Source organism: Cydia pomonella, chromosome 10 (assembly GCF_033807575.1).
Source record: "Cydia pomonella isolate Wapato2018A chromosome 10, ilCydPomo1, whole genome shotgun sequence".
Lineage (NCBI taxonomy): Eukaryota > Metazoa > Arthropoda > Insecta > Lepidoptera > Tortricidae > Cydia > Cydia pomonella.
This window is the reverse complement of record NC_084712.1, coordinates 7034319-7052158: the sequence shown is the minus strand read 5'-3', so window position 1 is coordinate 7052158 and position 17840 is coordinate 7034319. Positions and strand designations below refer to the sequence as shown.

The 17840-nt window shown below is 35.0% G+C and overlaps 1 protein-coding gene across 23 annotated transcripts in view; it reads right to left on the bottom strand.

Annotated features, from left to right (window-relative positions):
* Positions 1 to 17840, bottom strand: part of LOC133521961 (uncharacterized) — a 208730-nt gene that overhangs the window by 141750 nt on the left and 49140 nt on the right. For all 23 annotated transcript variants that reach the window (XR_009799970.1, XM_061857098.1, XM_061857095.1 and 20 more), the window contains one exon: positions 6748 to 6781. Coding sequence is in view for 3 of the 23 variants with exons in the window: in XM_061857119.1 (XP_061713103.1) it covers positions 6748 to 6781 (34 nt within the window). In the remaining 20 variants the exon portion in view is untranslated. The remainder of the gene's footprint in view (positions 1 to 6747; positions 6782 to 17840) is intronic.

The window sequence follows — 17840 nt, the reverse complement described above, 5'->3', positions numbered from 1 at the left end:
CCATTATCCAGGGGAGCACAATAGCTAAGGTTGTTCTAAAGAAATTGTACCACGTTTAAGTAACATGTGGATGGCCCATTGTGGAAAGGGCTTTTATCCATCACAAACGGTATTTATGTGTTGTTAATGTTAATACCAAAATAAGAAAAGACTATGTAAAAGAAACACAAAATTAATGATGGCAACGAGAAATAATAAAAAACCTATTCAGATAGAAATTTTTCGAAAAGTCTTATTGACGAGGTTTTCCCGAAGGTCTCAATATGGGGTTCTTCATAAAAGGAGTGTACAGATTTTTAAAGGGTCGTCAACGGCATGTACTTCGGTGACTGCTCACTATCAGGCGGGCCGTATGCTTGTTTGCCACCCACGTGGTATAAAAACCACCCGTGATAATTTTAGTTACTTGCTTATATACTATGCGTCGGTAACTTATATGTCCGACAAGTGAGAGTTTAATATTGTACTTCCCACTAATTGATCATAATTGGCCGGAATCTGTTTAATTTCTTAAGAAACTGGCATACCATATTAATTAGTGACCAATCACCTGTATTATTTTGTCGCTTTTACTTACTTTTAAATCAACAATTAATAAAAACGGCAAGGTGCCAACGATTCAAATTGGTTTTACTTTCGTTACAAACTGTAAAAGGAAACTTAATTGTATGTAGTGGTATCTGGGTGGTACACATACCTATAAATTTCCCTTTTACTTCATTACATCAAAATTTATATGATTATTTACTTATTATTTACTATTTAAAACGTTTTGCGTTTTGAAATTTGAACACATTTTAAAACATATTAAAAACCGCATCTATCGCAAATTTATTTTGTTGTTGCGTTTGTGTGTGCGTGAATTTGTTTTGTTATGTTTGTTATTTTGTTTTGTTACCTTTTGCGTCGAAACTTCGGCTTTATTTCGACGTTTCGCGACACTTTCGACGCAGAAGTAACAATAAATAAGTTTTACATATGTTTTAAGATCAAACATACATGTTACAAATTACGCTACGCAAGTAGGTTGTCCCATTTTTTCTGTTTTCTGGTATTCTTTAATCTGAAATTTAGAAATACTTGCTAAGGTCAATACGGCCAATTTCATCATAATGGTGATTCCGTACACGAGCGTATACTTCTTCTTTTTTCTACCGAAATAAAACAACGCATCTGCTTTTGATAGCTGAAAGTAAAAGCAATCGCTGCTTCGACAGTGAAAATAATTAATTGTATGAAAAAGAACACTCGTGTATGAAATTGCTCATATGACGGATTTGGCCGCATTGACCTGACATCGTTAAGATATCCCAATGACGGAAAAAGGAGTTGATCATAGGAACATAATACATATTACAAAAAAGCGGGCAAACTTAATGAAACCTCATAAAAAAGATTTTGAGCGGTCTAAGAAAGATATAGTTCGTGCCATCCACGATGACGCGCATATTTGTCAAATCCAACCTTTATTAACATGACATTGACATGACATAACAATGACACGACTTATAAATAATTTCTTAAAAAAATATAATTTCTTAACAGCGTTTCCAGAAAAGCATGAAAATGTATGTTTATGGCTAAAAACACGCAACTAGCTGTTACCCGTAAGTTACTTATTCAAACACCGTAAATCTGCGCGACCACATTTGCTGCAATAATGGGAAACAAACGACAATCGATCGTAAATGGACAAACGTCCACGTCCGAGCGAAATTCTCCCAGGCTATAAAATAGATAATGAAAAGTATAGGTACGAATTTAAGAGGAAACATTTAGAAGTCATTTTACCATACAAACAAACGTTCTCGACATTTTCCACTCTGGATTTGGCCTTAAAGGGGCCACTGATTAACAGTTCGCCGTACGGTATCGGCCGGTCAGTTGTTCGGGACTGTCAACTCTCTTCTTCCTCGCGTTGTCCCGGCATATATATATGTGTATATGCATATAGAACGTTGACTGTTTTGTTTATATAGCACGTGTCTTAATTTTCTCACAAAATCGGCTGGGAGATGCCCTTTTAGTACCTCTTCTTCCTCGCGTTGTCCCGGCATGTTGCCACGGCTCCTGGAAGCCTGGGGTCCGCTTGACACAGAGGCCGATACCGTCCGGCGGACTGTTAATCAGTGGGCCCCTTAAGATGAATATGTTTTTACATTAGTTCAATATTACTAGGACCTGCATCTGTACGTCCTGTAATTTAATTATCTTTTTTTCAAATTTTATCTCCGATACTTAGAGACTTCTACATCTCTAAAGAATTTTAGTATTTTTTGTTTGTATTTTTTATCATAGTCTTTTGTGTAATTCGACATTTAGAAACTGTATACATCTCTAATAAAGTATCTATTTCATTTATTCCATAGTTTTAATTATATTTTGGAATTTTTGGTAATTTCTATTGCCTGTAAAAAATTTACATGTAATAGTTCTCCCGTTGCTCCTTTTGCTGAATGAATGTTGGATGTTTGGTGAACGTTTTGATTTTTATATATTCCTCATTTATATAAGAACTAGGTTACTTACAAAACCCTAAAAACGGCCAAATAAATGCGCCAATATTATAGAATATATACAAAATTGGCAACAATAAACTCAAAAATCAAAACGGCCCGACACAGATAATTTTTTTCTCATTATGTTGCCAAAATCAAGGTATATGAAGGTATGCGATTAACAGTCACGAGCAATAATATTATTTTTGTTTTTGTTAGCGATCACCAACAGTGGCAACAACATTTTATAGCAATTGCGCCACCAATTATAGGTGAACACAGCATGCATTAATAGTGAGCTCCTTAGTCTAAACAATCTAAATAAGACAAGAGAAAATACTATATTTGACACTAAACAGTAAATAAACTAACCTAAAATCTACAATATGGAATATCAAGAGGCACTTCAATCGGGAATCGAAGCAAGTTTATTTTTACACAATAAACTTATTATAAAGTATAGTATTTAAGTTACACGACAAAGGCCGCAAAAATATTTGAAACGATCTTATTTATAAATTTGGCGTCGCAACTTACTGGTCCATGGAGTCCCAGCGCGCACAACTTTTTGCAGATATCGCGAAGCGTCTGGTTGACGAAACTCGTGACCGAAGTGCTGGCGGCTTCCTCGCACAACGTGTCAGCATTGCGATACGAGGAAATGCCTCAAGGGCCTATTTTAGATTTAAGCTAGGTATTAATTTTATTAGTACAGTTACTGTAGTACGTCTGTATATATCTTTTATCTAAATAAATAATTTGTGACGGAATAATAGCGCGTCACATATTTTTGTCACCTTCGTTGTGTCACATATAATTGCAGGTGACTGTAACTGGTCACAGTGACAATGATATTACATCCCTACTAAGTAACGAGGTACAAAATAGAACAGAAATTAAATTCCATGACCGTATAAAGAAAAAAATCATTTTTCTGGCACGCCATCACGAAGTACGAAAAATTTTAGTGGTACCATACCAATTGGAATGTTTGCGTGTTTTTAGTTAAATAATTAAGATATTTATGGTAATAGCGTTATTTTCGAAGTAAATTTACTTGATGGGTACTAACATAAAATGATGTAAAAATTGTATTTTTCATTATTTTATATCACTGGACTACTAGTTCAAACAAAGTTACAAAGTCAAAAACTGTTTCCAAGCATAATTTTTTTGAGAATTCGTAGTCTGGCCTATTAAAAGCTTACAAAATGAATTATCTCAACCATCGACTCGTTAAAATTAAACAAAGCGCCGACTGTTATTATTTAACGCCTGATTAAAACCTAACTGTCAAGTTCATGGAACTTTGTACACAAAAGAAAGTAAATTCGCAATTTGCATTCTGCAAGCGCGGCGCTAATTACAATTTTGTTAACAATAGTCTCAGAGACAAAGGTAGGTAATAAAGAGTTACACAGGCCAATTCAAATGCATTAATATCAAACAGATATTAAAATCATTGTAGTGGTAAGTCATCAACTCTATATATATATGCAACTTTATGTACACTATATAATCGTGCTTAGTACCCAATACAGTTCAGTTCGAGCCTAACATTTGTTTGATTTACATCCTTTCCTAATGCCATCCGTACATGGCGACCGGGACAGGATCATTTCAGTTAGCTCAGCTAACTGTTAGCTGCCATTCGGGCGTTCATTTCGCTGAGACTTGTCCGCCCAAGTATTACGTAGTGCGTGCGACACTCCCGGGCAAATGATAGCTAACTGGGTGCGTAGCCAATGTGGTTATCGTTTGGGCTACGATAACGAAACGCTTTGTGTCTCTCTATCACTTTTGCATATTAGTGTGTCAGTGACAGCTGCGTTTCGTTCACTACGGAGCGTAAACGATTGGCATGTTGGCTACGCAGCCAGATATTATTCCAAAAAGATTTGATTGACACGATAAGTTAAAAAGTAGGCCAGAATAGTTTCCAGGCTTGACTTACCCAAAAAATAATTTCCCAATAAAAAAATTAAACTAATAAAAGAATCATTTAGAAAAAATCACTGTTTTAAAAATTAAATTTAGTAAATCAGATTTAGCAATATTACCTAAATAAAAAATACTACTTAATAATTTCAAATAATAAATCTAATGTTAAAAACATGGCAGAGGCTTTGTAGTTAAAACCATAAAACCATACGGCATCTGCATCTGCAGTGAGTACAGCCATCTGAAACGACAATGACTTAGTATGTAGACGAATTTATTTCAATTTTGATAATCGCTTCCCCCTCAGGGTGCAATGACTCCCCATCGGTCTGCGTACTACGATCTACGTATCATGCATCGCACAAGCTCGAGCAAGACGCGTTTTCAAGCTAACCACTATGATATCTCGAGTTAAACTATGAAAATGTATCAGGAAGCATATTAAATAGAAAGTGATTTTTTTTTTTATTATAAGTTATAGCGGAATATAATGGAATATATATATAATATTCCATTATATTATAAGTTATAGCTCTAAGTTAAGTATGGCGCGGTAGTACATTATCTTTGTAGCGGACCAATAGATACTAAGATTCTAATTGGTTGACTGTACGCCTGCAATTCCAGAGGAGTTACATGCACGTTGCTGACCCTAACCCCCCTAACCCCCCCCCCCCCCCCTCGTTGAGCTCTGGCAACCTTACTCACCGGCAGGAACACAACACTATGAGTAGGGTCTAGTGTTATTTGGCTGCTGTTTTCTGTAAGGTGGAGGTACTTTCCCAGTTGGGTTATTGCTATTGCTTTGAAATTACACTTTTGCCTCAGTAGCAGTGATTTCAAAAAATATTTTTTTTATACTACGTCGGTGGCAAACAAGCATACGGCCCGCCTGATGGTAAGCAGTCTCCGTAGCCTATGTACACCTGCAACTCCAGAGGAGTTACATGCGCGTTGCCGACCCAAACCCCCTCGTTGAGCTCTGGCAACCTTACTCACCGACAGAAACACAACACTATGAGTAAAATATTTTTGTGGTTTAGTAGTTTGCAAGATTTTTCAAATAACTAAGCAATTGGAACCAAACCCCAGCTCTGGCAGTTGATACCTATTATTCGGCTATTAAACCCAGATCAACACCAGCAGATTTGCATAATGACCGACCAGCCGTGTTATTTGTCGTAAACCAACTGTATTATATTTGCCTATGATTGAGAAGCTGGTTTTACTGGCAAATGTCTTTTATGCACGCTCATCGGCTATTCTGGGAACTTCATCTTATTTCGTATCACCGATGGTAGTCTTTTGTATTTTATATGATTCATTAATGCATGAATAGTACCTAAGTACAAAGTCCGGTACCTAAATGTGGTAAAGCAAATAAGCTCGGCATTTACAAAGCGCATAAATATATGGGTTTATTTACCGGAAACATTATGCAGCACAGTTACAACTAAATGAATACACCTACGTGTAAATAATAACATCAACAAAGATTTATTTACTTCATAAAACAACAAACAAATCTGTTAAAAAACCAAATTTTAAGTACTATTTATTTTCATTTCACTATAGATAGCATCGATCGACGATAAATCGATTACTCGATCTCAACTCGATCGCAGTCGATTTGTCCTACTTTAGAGCATGTTTGGGAATCGTTCGAATGAGTTTAATTATGAATTTCGCGAATTTATCCGAGTTTGGAGCATGTGCGAGAATCATCCGAGCGGGGTTTATAATTCATCTAAGGGGTCCATATTGGGTTGCATAAAAGTTTAAGTCATATCTTTGATACGCATAACAACTTGTGTCATTATTATACTTATCATTGCGCATACAAATGAAAAGTCATATTATATATGACATACATAGCAGTTGTCATATAGTTTTTGTGCATACCTAACGAACCTACGAGTAACCTATAATTTTATGCGAATTAAATTTATGACTATAAATATTATGACATAACTCATTTTTGACAAAAACTCGGTTATGCTTAGGAATAATTCTGACTTAAGATTTTTATGACTTACAATTTTATGCATAAAGTGTTACGACAATTAAAAATATGACAAAAGTTGTTATGCGACCAGAGGGAGTCCCTTATCCAAGCATCGACTCTTTACTTATATTTTAGTCAAATTTTTAATCCAAAGGAATCATTTTTTCTCCCTTTTTTTGGAAGATAAACGAAAAAAATTAAATGCTGTTTTACCCAAAAGTCTTGAAGACTTTATTACCATAGCAGCAATCTTCAATTCGCGACACAATTTGTCGTAAAGAATAAAATTATGAATAAACTTACCAAGAATATTGCTTCCGTGATAACCGGCAGTTACCTGAAAAGAGAGAAAATTGTTTAAAAACAATAAAATTCCAGGCTAGAAATTATTTGAACATTATTAATTTATTACTTGATTTATATTTCATGATTCGATGCTGCTTGTAATCTCTCCCACATCAATGTATCTACATGGCTATCGCAAAAAAGTAGAAAAAATGTGTGTTGTTGTTTGCCATGTTTTTATTGAATTCCGTTAACTTCGGGGTATCGGTAAGTACGTTTAAGGAAACTATATGGCATAGTACAATATAATAACGCGTTCAGGGCACTGATGGGGCTGCCGCGATACTGCAGCGCATCAGGGATGTTTGCGGAGGCGCAGGTGGCGTGTTTTAAAGCTACCATGCGCTTGCGAGCCGCATCTCTGGTGCGACGCGTGCGCGCCAGCTCCAACAGCGTCCTGGCAATGATTGCGGACAAGTTTTGCCCGTACATGTCATTTTGCTGTGGACTCCATGCGCCCAGCAGCGCTGTGGTTAACACATTGAGATAGGTGATAACTGTCAATGTGTTAACCACTGATGCGTTAAAAAACTTTTATTTTCTTTGTATTATTTTATTGTAGGTATTAATGCATGTGTCCTCGTATTTGTAGTATAGTGTTTAAGTCTAGTGTTCCAAATTAATATGTATGAGTCATTATGTTACTCGAAATAAACAAATTTTAATTTAATTTAATTTAATAGTCAATTTAAAAAAAAAACGTTTATTTTTTAACTATTTTTATTTTTTATAAAAAGTAATTAAATGTTGCATATAGCGTTGTTGTAACACGGGCATTACATTTAACTCAATGAAACAATTGAAAACTGTGACATATCAACGTCATTTTAAACATCAATCGTCCGAGATAGTATTTACGTTTAGTAGCAAATGTATTAACTCATACTTAACACTAATCAATATGTAAACAGGTCCTAAGCCAAGTGTACACGCTCGTACGGGCCTTATAAGATAAAAATTAAGTATTGATTATTTCCGAAATGGAGTTAATTAGAATACCGGTCTCTTTAAGAAAGTTACTAAATTTAAGCTCAGGGATGCACCCTTGAAATTAACGGAAATAATGAAAAAACACGGTGTACTTCGTATCATTCATGACGACGAGTGCCTTAACTCTTAATATCTTGTTATTAAAGGCTAGATTTGACAAATCTGCGAGTCATCATGAATGACACGAACGTGGTGTTTGCGATCATCTCATCAATTTTATCAACTTTGTGGAAATTAATGTGATTGAACCAATGAATGTCTCTGAATTTTATTTGTTGTAAGTTTTAATAAAAAAAAAGTAATAGATGAGTTCCCTCAAAAATAACAATTTGCATATTTTCAGCTTTTATGCATAAATTGTTATAAATTTTTAAAGTGCGTTTTAGACCTATGTTCGTGTTTTTTTTCTATCGAGGTAAAGTCAAACAATCAAGATTTGAATCGATGAAGTCACAAAAGAAAATCTTCAAGATTGTTAATTACATTTTTTGGCAATCATATTGTGATCTAAACGGTATCTTAAATAACAACAGAAAAATATTAGCCATAAAGCTTCAATACATTTTGTATGAAAAATAACATGTGATGATTAAGAAATCTTATATTTCTTACACAATCCTACCTACCTCCTCCTGATGGTAATCGCTTACCATCAAGTGATCCGTCTGCTCGTTTGCCTCCTATATGATTTTTTTTTTTTTTTCAATATTCTGTAATATGGTCTTATAATTTTATATTACGAAAAAATAAGAAATAAGAACGCAACTCGAGCTAGACGGTATGGTCATGTATTTTCTAAAGGATATGAAATTAACATACATTTGTATGTTTCAATCCGCTTCAAACTTAGTTCTAAATGTTTCTTTTTAATGGTTTAAAGATTTTTAAATTTGGAAATTGCAAAAAGTTCTAGGCGGCCACCAATTCAATATATATATTTGTATCTGAACTTACTGGTTTTATCTTAATTTACTGTTCACGTAAAAAATAACATCCATCCCTTTCTATTTAGCGAGATGCAAAAGGAACAGGTACAGCTCGATGCAAAAACAAAGTAGAGACATGTAATTAATAAAGACTTACAATGTATACATCTCTCCGATCTATCATAGTTCTGGGGAAGTAAAAAATATTTGTAATATTTTATTTTCAAGTCTGAGATCCCCGTTTACCTATATTGTAATACAATATTTACATATTAAATAGAGCATATTTAAAAAAAACTCTATCCAGTGCTCTTAAGGATACTTTAGTTCCATTATCGGACGTTTACGCAAAAGTTTTGACAAACATAAAGGCAAACTGGAACTTTATATTTATTATATTTACCACCATCAAATCAAGTCAATAAGAGTATTTTACTTAATGGTATTAAAGCGTTAATCTCGCTGAACAACCGATGTAGATTGCGTTTTTTTTTATTAGTTAGTTTAAACAAATAAACAATTTAGGGACAATCTTACACAGATTGACCTAGCCCCAAACAAAGCAAAGCCAAGACAATACACATACTTATGTAGATAAATATATATTTAGATAAATATATAACATATAACTCGGGCACAAATACAAATATTCGTATTGAACACCCGCATAAATGCCGTTAACAAGATTCAAACATAAGACTAAAAAATAAACCGTATTTTTTTGTATATTCAATTCATTTATTTTATTTCGGACCATGTCCATAGTGTGTACATTCCCTTAATCCTATGTTAGTTAAACCTATACTAAATTATAATACATTATAAACTAAGCCTCTGGATCCCACATGAACATCCTCCCAGTGTTTCCAGAAGGCGCAAGCAGGCGTCTCTAACAGTAGGCGCAACTGACTGTTGGAACTGTCACGCACGTGACGCATCAGGGAAGCAGTTCTTTTGCGTATTATTGCAACAAAGCAGTCAGTACGCGCCTCCGCAAACATACCTGACACGCTGCAAAAATGAGGCAGTCCCAACAGCTTGGGATATATTGGTCTCTGGTATTGAGTAAGTAGATGTGTTAATATTTTTAGACAGGACTATACCAGTTTGCGTCAGATAGTTGCTGCCAATTAAAATAGGGCCAGTTTTTATCGAACCCTCCTACTCGTAAAGGTCAAGAATTCGTAGCAATCGCGAATACGCATCGTTATTGCTCCATTTCGGCATAATCCTTTGATACTGAAATGCCAAGCTACGCAAATATATCTTATTTAAGAGATACAAACAATACTGGTACATACACACGTAGTCCCTATTTTCATTTCTTAAGATAATGGACGGGACCGGTCTGGCCTAGTGGGTAGTCATCCCGCCGATGGTCCCGGGTTCAAATCCTGGTAAGGGCATTTATTTGTGTGATGAGCACGGATATTTGTTCCTGAGTCATGGGTGTTTTCTATGTATTTAAGTATTTATATATTATATATATTGTTGTCTAAGCAAATACAACACAAGCCTTATTGAGCTTACTGTGGGACTTAGTCAATTTGTGTAACAATGTCTTATAATATTTATTTATTTATTATACTCTGAAGGAGGGTCATTGGTGTTCTTAAAAGTGTGCAGAAAGTTATACGTTTCTGCATTAGAGCATTTTACTCTCTAAGCACGATATTTAAATTTTTTTACGATAAGTAATTGAAATTTAGTTTTAAATAGATTTGTTCTACAATTTCCACTCTGATATTTAACTCCCCATTCCATAAATAACGATTTTAGTTATATTGTTAATTGAAAGTACCCTAAAAAAATACTACAAGAATGTATACTAAGTCGTTTAAAAAAAACATGCATTATATTTTTCTTATATTCGAAATGAAAAGTGGAGTTTTACTCGAGTGAAATGCATAATTTCAGCGCTCGGACGCAGTGATCTACCTCGGCAGAAATGAGTGCTTTTCATCCCTTGGTTAACAATTTACTATTCCCCTATCTAGAAATATCATGATAATACATATGATGTGCGACAATGTTGCTCAAATGATTCCTCTTACATTAAACATTTCAGATTTCCAAAACGCATTAATTGTCAACAATCAACTTAATTGTAAATAGTTTCTTTGTGTAAGAGAATAGTGAATAATTGGTGTGCAGAACAATTAAAATCGCGATTCATTACTTGCGTTTGCTTGATATGGATTGGTTCTTTTTAACATTATTTTATGAGAATGAGGAATGGGTGTGGTGTAAAAAAGAGTGAGACTTTTACGGAAAAATTAAATACACGCTATAAAATACGACAAGATTATTTGCAAAACGCGAAATTAACACGAAGCATACGAGCTTAGAAAATGAAATTAATAGGATATGAGAAGAAAAATTGTAATTTAGTATTTATAATTACGTTTTAACTTTTTTCGTTTTGGAATATCTCTTTCAGGTTTTGAATAGCATAAATTACATAGTTTAAAATTAAATAAATATTAATAAATATCTGGGGACAATCGTACACAGATCGACCTAGCCCCAAACTAAGCAAAGCTTGTACTATGGGTACTAGGCGACGATATATATACGTATATAGATAAATACATACTTATATATGTTACCGGAAATGTATGTAATCCGTCATTGTATACAATTCCTAGGAAATGTATGTAATTCCTAAAATCGCACGGAAATGTGTAAAACAAATTATATTAGACACATTTCCTAGGAAATTTATACATTTCCTAAATAGCAATCGGAAATGTAAAATAGTTGAGTGTTTTATTACAGAAAGCATTGTTTTTTATACATTTCCTAATCCGATATTGGAATTATATACAATTCCTAGGAATTTTACATATTTCCTAGGACAAGTATGTATTAAATAGTTTTTGAAACCATATTTTATACATTTCCTAAATAGCTTCGGAATTGTATAAATTTCCTAGGATTTGTATACAATTCCTAGATTTCATACATTTCCGGTAACACAATTCCTAGGAAATGTATGTAATTCCTAAAATCGCACGGAAATGTGTAAAACAAATTATATTAGACACATTTCCTAGGAAATTTATACATTTCCTAAATAGCAATCGGAAATGTAAAATAGTTGAGTGTTTTATTACAGAAAGCATTGTTTTTTATACATTTCCTAATCCGATATTGGAATTATATACAATTCCTAGGAATTTTACATATTTCCTAGGACAAGTATGTATTAAATAGTTTTTGAAACCATATTTTATACATTACCTAAATAGCTTCGGAATTGTATAAATTTCCTAGGATTTGTATACAATTCCTAGATTTCATACATTTCCGGTAACATATACATGGAAATCATCCATGTCTCAGGAACAAATATCTATTTTATTCAATTTATCATTCAAATAAATGCCCTTAGTGGGATTCGATCCCGGGATCATCGGCTTCATAGGCAGGGTCACTATCCACTAGGCCAGACCGGTCGTCCTTACTTATTTAGTTAAAACAATAAGAAGTTTTAAGTTTAGACGTGATTAATGCGACGTAATACCTTGGATTTGATATATACTGTACTGTAGGGCTGAGATGGTCGGTTTTTTATCAACTGTTATTATGCTTGTCACGCTCTATCAAGTATGTAAGTGCGAAAGTGACGCATGACATGACAAGTGATAAAAATGCGACCATGATACCGGCACTGAATAATATATATCGTTAGGGGCGTAGTAGGTTCTTCTTCAGTCGGTCCCTCAATGCTGAAGATCGTGATATCATGTCCTTCTGTTGAAGACCAGATTCCTCCATAGGCTTCTATTCCTCGCCAAGCGCATGGCCTCGTGCAGTTTTAATTGCATAGGTGCAGTGATTTGAGCACACCATCCAGCAGGGGGAGGGCCCTGAGGTCTGGTGCCTTCAACTTTGAAATATAAATACCTGTAATTCAAACCCCTGAGGATCAAGGTAAAAATATTATTTACGCCTTCGCTAAAAATAAATATGAGTATATCAAGTTTCTTTGCACAATAATAAATAACTGTTATCCAGATAACCACAACGTATATAGGAGTTGACATTTACCCCGGACTCCCCGATATGCTATGCCTATTAATTTAAAAACAAATGGTAACACTAGTCATGTTGACAAGTGGGTGACCAATTTAAATCGACGAAACCGACCTTTCAGAAGCAAAACGAAACAAAAGATATTAATATATTCTCACTGCTTGCGGCAGTCGCCGCAGTGAGTCCCGGATGTAAGAACCACTGTAGTAGGACCTTGATATATGTAACAACTATAAGTACTTCAACAGCGTACTTATATTGATTGCCTATATTGCGCGAGCGTTTGGAATGACATCCTTGTTGTTTACGTATTGTCGCTTCGCATTAACGCAATAAATGGAGGGCTATAAGAAAACGACAACTTTTTCTGTTGTTTAATATTGATGTGAAGTTTAAGTGCAGTTTGATGGACGTGAGGAATAAAATATTTTAATATTTGCTGTAACAACAGCATCATTAAAATATGGATATGCGTGATAAAATAAATACATATCTTTAATTTTTAAACGAGCAATTCTTGTATGTATATATATATTGCTATATGGGTGTTTTTGGGGGCGAAAAATCGATCTAGCTAGGCCTTATCTCTGAGAGAACGCGTATTTTTGAGTTTTAATAAGTTTTCCGAGCAAAGCTCGGTCTCCCAGATATTTTTCTATAATGTTAATAACATTCAGAGAGGAAATAGGGACTATATATGTTTGAATGGAGAAATTGACGAAGCAAGCAAGTGAAAACTTAAATATTAACGTTGTGTATTTTCACCATCATATTAAGTAAAACAATCACGCTTCTTTTTCTTTATTTAACTTTTTGGTCAGGAAAATTTTGAGCATCTACAATCATGGACACCCAACAACACAAAGATACAATACAACACAATTAACAAAGATTAAACCTGTTTAACCGTTATGATTATGACAGTACTTTGATTATGAAGAAAATAAAATGCCACACTTGAATGAAATACGATTTTTCAAAAGTAACCAGGCTTCGATTACATTTAATTTGCACGTCACCATGATGTCACGTGTCCATCTTACGAATTTTCAATCTGACGGTCACGTGACCCCGACGCGAGCTTAACATTTTTTCCCCATCACAAAAAGTGCACAGCACCGCAGAGAAGTTTTCACTTCAAAAATCACCGATCATTGACAGCGATGTCATAACGACAACAGAATAGCCGAAACAAAAAGAAAACCCCAATCAGACTAACCTGAGAAACAAGCTTCCTTCCTGCCCACCGGACCATGTCAAATTAAGCTGCATAATTGTATGCACTACGGGAACAAGCAACCTAATCTACAAAACATTGCATTGAGTTACTTGAGTATACACTCTTTCATATTATTACTTGATCTCCAAGTTCTTAACAAATATATGAAATCAGGGTCCTTACTTAAACTGGTTATCTTAAGTCTAAATCAACATCAGTTTTGTAGATTTGTTGGAAAATATTCACATAATTAACAAGGCAAAAATGCTATCCGGGTACAAGTATCGTAAAGGAGCTAGATAACGGTGCAGGTTTTTTACAAGCACTAAATTAACTTTGATTACAAGGACCGATGGCCACTAAGATAGAAAGGTTCTTGAGAAGCGACGAAGAAGTATCTTAAGCAGGGCTCCAACATGATAAATCAATAATAAGATGCCATGCCGTAATAGGTACTAGGTAAACTATGTTTTTTACTAAAGATGACATGTTTTTCATGTAATATAGAAATTAGATAGGCATATTTAAGTAAAGATAGTAGTGTTTAAAAAAACTGACAAAGCCTGATGCGGGTATCATCATTGGTATATTTGGGACGTAACATGTTGTATTTCTGGCCACCTGACGAAGCCTGCGTTGCGGATTTCTTATATATAAACTAAATTCTTTTTTTTATGAATAAATATGTCTGCAAATAAAAATAAATATTTTGATTAGATAGTACATACTAAGGTAGGTTAGAAGATTAACATAAAGTAAATAGGTTTACTTAAGTATACATTTGCTAGTTTAACAAAATATGTTTCAGTACAGATATATGATATCCATACAATCTCTTGGTACCACATTTTAAGCAAATAAAGAATATTTATATTTATAGGACACATATTACTATAGCACATTTAAAAGTGTCTCTTATAAACTGACGGGTATCTATACCTACTGTATATGTACCTATGTACATCCTGGTCATTTGATACGCGTGCGTGGCGTGGGGATAAAGAATCAACAAGGTCACATAGGTACTTTTAGATTTTATAGTAAAGGTGTACCTATTTGGGCAATTCCTAATACTTCAGATTGTCAAGTAATTTCGAAACTGGGTTCTAATATGATGGAATTTTGGGTCATTTTCGTAACAACTTAGATACACCTAAAATATATGTAGCTTTTCTAGACACTTCAACTTATGCTAGTTAAGCGACTGGATTAAGATCACTCAAGTTTCTGACTAGGCCTATTAATTAAAAGCGCATTGAAAAAAACAATCGAGAATCGGACATATAGACTAATGAGAAAACCAGCTTTCAGTGGTGCAGACATCTTTATTGATCGTGCGGCATCTTGATACTACTATTGATAAACTCAACACTTACAATGAGTGTATGCTCGACGAGTATTCTTATTAGCTACGCGAGCGCGAGAATATTTGAAAAAAAACAGTAGAGACTTGACTGAAGATTCTTTATAACTGTACGTGGTTGCAGGGCGATTAATACTGGTGAAATTTTCTGCTAAATTATGACTAATTATGAGTTAACCAACTTACGATGTCTAAGTGTGAAGACAAAAGAGCATTGCCAATTAGCCATGAAGAGAACGACAGTGAAAATAATTTTGGTTCCGGTGCACAACGCTGCGCTCAAAAATACGCATTGTTGACGTTGGTGTTAAAATCGTCATGCTTAAATAGGACTAGGCTGGTCATGCATGTATGCACAGAGTACCATTTAACTTAAAGGGGCTCACTGATTAACAATCCGCCGGACGATATCGGCCGGTCAGCTGTTCGGAACTTTCAACTTTTTTTTCTAGCTGACAGGCCGATACCTTCCGGCGAACTGTTAATCAGTGGGCCCTTAAGAGATGGATGTACAAATTGATGCATTTGGCCAAAAGCGGCTAGGGAAGATTTGAAGTCTAGGAGGAGATGGCAATGGTCAAGAGTGTAACATTCTAAAGGCTACTAAGAGAAATAATAAAACACTTTGCTCGACCTTCAAAAGTGCGTGATGATATTAATAAAAAAATGACGGCAAAAGACATTGTTAAGGTAGATATGGTCACCTGAATTAGGAATATGCCAGTCTCCCCGACAGTGTAGATTGGCTAAATCTATCGTCCACTACAGTTGTTATCATGCACAACTATAACACATTAGCATACAGTTAGTCGTTCATATGCTGCTCACGCGCACATTCCGCCATTTTAATTTTCAGTTCACACGACCGCGTTTCAGCCCGTCTTTAATATTGATGAGACCAAATTAGGTGCTTACGCTTGCTCTGCTTTTTTTGCGTAAAGCAGATTAGCACACAGACTACGGATTTTGTTATTATACTTAGTATAATACAGATTCTCTTGTTATACATTTTTACTCAATTATTTTTGTTTTGCGCTACATGTAACAAATTTATCCGTAATTATATTGAATCGTTCTAAATGTACGCACCTTTTCACGAAGGTTTCTATTGATATAAGTATGGTATTTAATGCAATGGTCAGGCAAGGGGGGTTGTCGTCGCCTATTCTGTTCAACCTTTATGTAAACCAGTTGATCGAGGAACTCAGCAGCATGCATGTAGGATGTCATATTGACGGTGTCAGTATCAATAATATTAGCTATGCTGATGACATGGTGCTGCTGGGACCCTCCATCAACGCAATTAGGCAACTGGTTAACAAATGTGAGAATTATGCCGAACAACATGGCTTGAGGTACAACTCTAAAAAGAGTGAAGTTATGATATTTAAATCGAATAAATATAACCCGACAGTTGTGCCTCCGGTAATGTTGGGCGGCGTTCCACTAAAGGTAGCGGACCAATTTAAATATCTAGGGCACATAGTCACGCCGGACTTGCGAGACGATGCGGATATAGAGAGGGAGAGGAGGGCCTTGTCTGTGCGAGGTAACATGATTGCCCGCAGGTTCGCTCGGTGTACGAAGGAAGTAAAAATCACATTATTTAAGGCTTATTGCCAAACCTTCTACACCAGCAGCCTGTGGGTGAGTCATACGCAGCGCACATACAATACGCTCAGGGTTCTATATAATAACATATTCAGGATGCTGATGAAGCTGCCGCGACGTTCCAGTGCGTCGGCTATGTTCGCAGAGGCGCGCACTGATGGCTTTCACGCCGTCAGAAGGAAGAGAGTAGCGTCACTGCTGAACAGAGTACGCGGCAGCTCCAACACCATCCTGAGCATGTTCGCTGAGCGCTTGAACTGCCCCATGACAAAACACTGGGTAGAAATCATCACTGGCCAAACAAAGTGATGATTTCTACCTAGTGCCGCTAATAATTAATTAATTTAATTTATTTTTGTAATCATTTATTATGTTTGTAGCTGCTAAATTTGTTATTTAATCTATTTTTAGTATTTTTTGTAATGTGTCTTATGGGTGCCTGATATACCTGAAATAAATTATTTTTATTTATTTTATTTATTTTATATTTAACTAATTAACATAATTTGTTTAACTGCCGACGTTTTAAACTTGACATTGTTTGAACTGACGGCATAACAATTAAAAAACTATATTGCCAAGGTATAACAAAGCGCCAGTTATTCGAATAATTAAAATATTTCCTAATAATGTACAGTAGCACTGTTTAACAAAACACATTAGCATGCCAAAATGATTCCTTGTCACAGAAAGTCAACGGTTGTTTCCGACTTCGACTACGTATGACCTCACCGCTATATTATTGTAAAGTTATTTAGTCACTAACTTGCAATTTGTTTTCTAAGTGCATATTAACGCACGCTTCAAATAATAACAGAGTAAATAAATACAGAATTATACACCATATCCCATTGTAATAAGAAGATAAAGAAAATTTTCTAAGCATTGTTCCAGCAATAACGCG